At 39.8% G+C, this 7,221-nt stretch overlaps 1 protein-coding gene across 1 annotated transcript; it reads left to right on the top strand.

Annotated features, from left to right (window-relative positions):
- Positions 1-292: 292 nt before the first annotated feature.
- LOC123451996 (fatty acyl-CoA reductase 1-like) lies at positions 293-4,246 on the top strand. The gene is made up of 10 exons (XM_045128567.1): positions 293-538; positions 630-733; positions 895-1,097; positions 1,590-1,690; positions 1,826-2,027; positions 2,754-2,915; positions 3,060-3,141; positions 3,256-3,522; positions 3,623-3,750; positions 3,902-4,246. The coding sequence occupies exons 1-10, from the start codon at positions 460-462 to the stop codon at positions 4,068-4,070; spliced, it is 1,497 nt and encodes a 498-aa protein (XP_044984502.1). The 5' UTR covers positions 293-459; the 3' UTR covers positions 4,071-4,246.
- The last annotated feature ends 2,975 nt before the right edge of the window (positions 4,247-7,221 follow it).

Below are 7,221 nucleotides of genomic sequence, written 5' to 3' on the forward strand. Positions count from 1 at the left end.
GAAAAAAAAATCATCGATCGGAATTACCGTTCGTAAAGCACCCAATGCTACAAGCTTACCAAGCTCCCATATATGCTTTGCAAAAACCAGGAGCTTAATTACTTTAGGAACCTCTCCACTGGAGAGCCAAGCTAAGTATGCCATAAAGCCTAGGACTAAGACAGCCATCTGCCTAGAGGAGGCATTCATTCTCTCACTCATTTCAATAGTGACATAAACTTGTCCCTTGTCTGGTTACAGCTCAAGGCCCAACCGAACAACAGGTGGCTACTCGACAGACTATAAGACTAGCAACCGTGCACCCACATGACCTAAGCTACCCACAACGCAAGCACAGCCACGTCCTGGACTGGCCGGCTTGACTCCACCCCTCCTCTAGCTTCCCAGAGAAACCCGGCCACCATCTTCCACATTTTCAGGTTTGTCGATTCTCGGCCCTTATTATCACGGTAGCTTGCCATGGACGCTGGCGCGGTGGCTGGGTGCCTCCGGAACAAGACCGTCCTCGTCACCGGCTCAACTGGCTTCCTCGGAAAATGTATGCACATATATATACCATATATACATCACCCCTTAGGTACCATATGTACTTATGCATATATATATAAATAATGTATTTATGCATGCAGTGATGGTGGAGAAGATACTGAGAGTACAGCCAGACGTGAAGAAGGTCTACCTTCTGGTGCGCGCGCCGGATGCCGCCTCCGCCGAGCAGCGTATCCTGACCCAGGTAAAGTCGATACATGTCATTGCTTTCGATTACCACGGCTACATGCAGTGCTATGGACAGGACCTAACCTTAGATATGCATATATCCTTTACGTTTGGCGTCATCTTTAGAAACTCGTGGAACTGGAAACTCATTTGGTTCGTCTGGTATCGTGAGTGCAGGTGCTAGGGAAGGACCTGTTCAATACCCTGCGGGAAAAGCATGGGCTTGCTGGCTTCCAGAAGCTGATCAAAGAGAAGATAGTTCCTCTCGCCGGAGACGTCGGGACTCGCAACTTTGGGCTCGACAGCTCCAGATCTGACGACCTGTATCAGGAGATCGATGTTATCATCCATGGGGCTGCAACAACTAGCTTTTATGAAAGGTACAACACTTGCTAAATTATTTGTGGAAAATACACCTAAAACCGTAAAAGCCTTTCAGATATGTTTTTACAGTAGCTAATTAGACAGAAATTACAGACATTTAATCACGGGCACTTCTATACACTTATACTTGTTCTAATCATTTGAGTTGGGGTCCGTCTAATTCCCCAGTATCAGCAAACAAAAAGAGAAAATGCGATCTAGTACAGTAACAGTTACATATATACATAAGTTCTATCTCCAAGACTACAACCATCCTGAAGTAACATGTAACCGATTTTTCCCCATCAGAATCAATACCATTTTGCAGCATCCAATTTGAATCTCCTCTCATATCAAATAGTCTTACTGACCAAACCTGCACGCTCATGTGTTTCCCTGTAAAGACATAGCAGGATGTGGTGCTGGGACGACAGAAAAAAGAAGTCGAACAATTTACACTTTCAGTATGAATTATTTTGCATGTTTGTTGAATTCCATTGCATGTACAGGTACGATGTTGCTTTGGCATCGAATGCATTAGGAGCCCAATATGGATGCGAATTTGCAAAGAAGTGTCCTAATCTGAAATTGTTGCTTCATGTTTCCACTGGTACGTGTTTTGTTTATAGTTATACATAATACCCGGTCGTACACACAGTCAGAAATGGAGCAGAATTGTACAATACAATGAGTATATATATGATTGGCCAACTACAAAATAACCATGTGTTCTTTTGTCTATTAGCTTTTGTAGCTGGTACTCAAGAAGGACTTTTACTGGAGAAAGCACTCAAGATGGGTGAAACACTACGGCCTGGTTACCACTTGGACATTGAAGCTGAGTTGCAGCTGGTTGAGAAGGTGAAGGCTGAACTTGCAGAGGCTAAGAGTGGTAGTTCAGACCAATCATCAGAGAAGACAGCCATGAAAGAACTTGGCTTAAAGAGGTTTGACCAATCTAAATGTGTTATTCACTTTATTTCAAGAACATATATGAAATTTTGGACATCAGCATGTTATTCAACGTGCAGCTGTGAGAGCTATGCTGGTAAAAATAAGTTGTTGTATTTGGAAATACTTCCAATGAAAAAACTAACACACCATTTTCACATGACTAATGTAAATAAAATTTTATGTGCTGGTACTCAAAGTTAGAGTCATCTAACAAAACACTTTTTAAAAAAATTTATATTTCTGACGGGTGAGTATATTTAGGGAGAGCAGATAATAATTATAAATCAAATCACTTGTGATAGTTATGTCATTAATAAGGTAGTTGTCATATCAAATGGTGCCACCTTTAGACCTCTTGGTTTGGACCATTTTAGATCATGACCCGTACCAACTTAAAAAAGAAGTAGTTGATTTATTATGCCACATTCACAAGATTCTATACATGGCCATAGATTTATGACATTAAGAAGCTATATGTATATGATTTGTGAGTTATAGCTAACCCATCAACTACTCTGGATTGCGTGTGCACTTTAAGAAAATACTAATGAAAAGGTATATGAAATTAAGAATCTAATATTAATCATAAGTCGGTGTAGATGTCTTGGCTTTATTTTTCATATGTACTTTCAGAAAACATTGTTCACTTGCAAGGGGAGAGAGTGTGATGTATCAAAAATCAGCTTGACGCTACCTAAATTGTTTATATATTGTTGAAGGGCTTGCCATTTTGGATGGCCAAATGTATATACATTTACCAAGGCTATGGGGGAGATGTTACTTGAGCAGCAGAGGGGAGATCTTCCTGTCGTTATTATTCGACCGACCATGGTAACCAGCACTTACCAAGATCCATTTCCTGGGTGGATAGAAGGGGCGAGGTAAGGTCAACATATAAATGTACTGGCAATTTACAATTCAATGTCGCGCAACTATTTACTGCTGTAGAAGTATCACACCACATATATATCCAAGCTGGACATCACCACAATAGAATATAATTTTTTCTACCATTTTATCTCCAGGACAATTGATGCTCTGATTGTCGCCTACAATGAACAAGCATTCCCATGTTTCGTAGGTGATCTCAAAGACACAATGGATGCTGTGAGTAATACCCAATCGTATTAGCTATTATGGATGTAGACAAATTAATGGAGCAACCTGACTAATTGAATTGTATACTTAAACTTGAGAGATACTGATAGTCCGTATATATAGGTTCCTGCAGATATGGTGGTAAATGCAACACTGGTAGCCATGGCTGTTCACTGGAATGAGAAAGGGCAAGTCATTTACCACGTGAGCTCAGCAATCCGAAATCCTTTGACCGGTCAAGTTTTTGAGGATGCATGCTGGGATTACTTCTCCATCCATCCTCGTGTACTAGAGAATGGGAAACCCCTCGAAAACAGAAGGCCATACCTGTTCAAGAGATTCGCTTACTTTCGTGCATATCTGATCCTGATGTATAAACTACCACTTGAGGTACATAATCATAGTTCTATAATTCATAAATACAAGCCAATATGGTGTTCGTATGATGAAGACTCACATTTTTTGTCATATCTTAACTTCAAATGAACAGATGTTGCATGCAGTGAGCCTATTATTCTGTGGGTTGTTTTCCCAATATTATAACAAGCACAACCGAAGATACACCTTCTTAATGCTCTTGGTCAAGTTGTATGCACCATATGCCTTCTTCAAAGGATGGTAAGATCATTTTCTGCCCGTGCTACATTAATTACTGTCAAATTAATTTGCCATTTTGCATACCAAGACGATCTGGAATAATCTTGTTTGACCCCTACTTTGTCTGTATATATGCTGATCCAGTTTTTCTTTGATGTTCTCTTGTCTGAAGCTTTGATGACACAAACTTAACAAGGTTGAGGAAGGAAGCAAAGATGGACGGCAAAGATGGTAGCCTCTTCAACTTCGACCCCAAATCTATGGACTGGCACTCATATCTCTTGAACGTCCACGTCCCAGCGGTCCTAATGTACGGCCGCAAAAATAAGGGAAGCGTATAGAAATGAGTGGAATCTTCCAATTCTTGAGATGAAGGATAAGAATTGTTCTCCAACAAAAATGTAAATCATACTGCTAAACATTATATTTGTGTGAAGTGAAGACATACACCATGTGATCTGTCTGTATGTATTTATACTATTGAATTGAATAAAAAATACTCATAGATTCCAGTGCTTTTTGGATGTGAAAACATGTGTCAATCAAATGATTCAAATCAATGCTGTGGAACATGCCATTTACAACCTATATAAGGAAGAAAGAGAAGCATCAGTTATTCCCACATGAAGGGAGAACAGATGCTCAGATTGGGCACCCTATATGTCACTGGGACTAAGGATTGTTAATGAACAGTAATGACAGATGATTATTGACAGCGATGATGTACATATATATACCCCCTGAAGAGGCGCATCGCACAGACGCGATGGTTACAACAACCACGATCAAAACGACGCGTCCGTTGTATTCGGATGCGATCCTTCGGGAGCCAAACTACCTATCGGTTCCACGGGCAGAGATTCCCTTTAATTAAACTAATTAATTAAATCCTAACACTCCTCTTAATCTCTGCTTCAATTATTCTTGTATCATCATCATCATCATCATCATAATCAACTTGATTAGTCTCCTCCAAAAACCCTGTAGAAAAAATATGAGGAGATATATACAATATGCCATCAAGAACTCCTTCCAAAAAACCCAGTGGGAAAATAAGGAGAAACTGACATATCACAATGTCTGCATTACTATTGCCTCATTAAAAACCTTCCATAAGAAACCATCCAAGAAAAACTTATAAAGGAAAAGAATGCAATATCAAAGATCCGAGGATCACAAACAGATTATCATTCAGGGATACACTCCCCCTGAATTTTGCAAGTCACGAAGTCGTTTCATACCAATCCCATTGATGTACTTCTCAAATAAAGAACTTGGTAATGACTTGGTAAACAAATCGGCAAGATTATCGCATGACTTTGTTTGCAAAATATTTATCTCCCCAGTTTCCTGTAACTGATGGGGATAAAATAGCTTAGGAGAAATATGCTTCGTAATATTACTCTTTATATAACCTGTTTGCATCTGTGCAATACATGCAGCATTATCTTCATAGATAATGGTGGGTGATTCCAATGATCCAATCCCACTTGAACTTTCAATAAAGTTTATCATTCTGCGAAGCCATACACATTCACGTGATGCTTCAAACAAAGCAATAATTTCAGAATGATTCGTGGATGTAGCCACCAGAGTTTGTTTTGTCCACTTCCAAGAAAAGGTCATACCTCCACTCAAGAAGACAAAACCAGTCTGTGATCTGGCATTATGAGGATCAGATAGGTATCCAGCATCACAATATCCCACCATGGTCTTATCTTGATTTTTCTAATAGAACAAACCAAGATCTTTGGTGCCTTGAAGATATCTGAAAATGTTCTTCACACCAACCCAATGCCTCTTTGTTGGTGATGCACTGAATTTAGCCAATAAATTTACTGCAAATGATATATCAGGCCTGGTGCAGTTTGCTAGATACATTAGCGCTCCAATAGCACTTAGGTAAGGAAACTCAGCTCCTAATACCTCTTCATCATCACCCTTAGGTCTAAATGGGTCTTTATCTCTATCAAGAGATCTAACAACCATTGGTGTTTTCTATGGATATGCTTTATCCATATTAAATTTCTCAAGAATCTTTTGGATATAAGCAGACTGATGAACTAGTATTCTCGAAGGAAGATGTTCAAGTTGTAAGCCCAAACAAAATTTAGTCTTACCTAGATCTTTCATCTCAAACTCCGTCTTAAGATGATTACTTGCCTCATGTATTTCTTGTGTAGTCCCAATGATATTCAGATCATCCACATACACCGAAATAATACAAAATCCATTTTTAGATTTCTTAATAAACACACATGGGCAATCATTGTTATTTGAGTAACCCTTCTGAAGAAGGAATATACTCAGTCGGTTATACCACGTTCTTTCCGACTGCTTCAAGCCATACAATGACTTCTGAAGCTTTACGCAATACATATTGCGATTAGCCTTTGGATTCGGAAGCTTCATTCCCTCAGGAACTTTCATATAAATATCAGAATCCAGTGACCCATATAGATATGCAGTCACAACATCCATCAGTTGGATAGACAAATTTATTTTCACTGCCAGTGATATTAAATATCGGAACGTTGTTCGACTCATAACCGGAGAATACGTTTCATCATAATCGATGCCGGGTCTCTGCGTGAACCCCTGTGCAACAAGCCTTGCCTTGTATCTCACCACCTCATTGTTCTCGTTCCTCTTACGAACGAAAACCCATTTTGCTCCCACGGGGAACACGTGCTGAGAAGTGGGTATTACTGCAGTAAATACCCCTCTTTTTATAAGCGAGCGCAATTCATACTCAATTGCTGCCTTTCATTTGGACCAGTCTGAGCGCTTCATACACTCTGCCATGGACTTAGGTTCTCGATCCAACTCAAGGCCTTCTGCAATTCTAGAGGAGAAATAAATGTCGACAACTGTAGTCTTTCTGTTGTATGATTCTCCTGAATCAATATAGTTAATGGATATCTCATCAATACCTTTTGATCCTTCATGATTTCCCTTAATAATTGGATCAAGGTCTTCCGATGTCCCAACACCAAAATTTGTGTGCACACTCGTGCTGGGTTCTAGATGTCTAACATCCTTCAGGTGTCCTTCAACCCGAGGTTGACTATCAACATCTTGTTGACATGCATTTACTTTTTGAGGATTCCTCATTCCCTTTGGACGCTTCTGCAAAGCCTTGTCCTTTGTGTCCAGATTCCTCCCCCTCTTAGGTGGCTAAGTAGATCTATGGGTCACATCTATTCTTTCTGGCACATTTATAGCGGGAACATTTGATTTTGTGACACCTTTATAATCAGTAAATGCATCTCGCAGATTATTTGCAATATTTTGCAAATTTATAATCTTCTGAACCTCCAGTTCAGACTCATTCGTACATGGATCTAAGGACTGGATGCCTTTCACATCCCAATCTATTTCTCGGCATTCTTTGTGGTTATTCTCTCCCCTAATGCCGGGAAATTGTCCTCATCAAAAATGCAATCAACGTACCGGGCTGTGAATAAATCCCCTGTTAGGGGTTCCAGGTAC

Source organism: Hordeum vulgare, chromosome 5H, assembly GCF_904849725.1.
Source record: "Hordeum vulgare subsp. vulgare chromosome 5H, MorexV3_pseudomolecules_assembly, whole genome shotgun sequence".
Taxonomy (NCBI): domain Eukaryota; kingdom Viridiplantae; phylum Streptophyta; class Magnoliopsida; order Poales; family Poaceae; genus Hordeum; species Hordeum vulgare.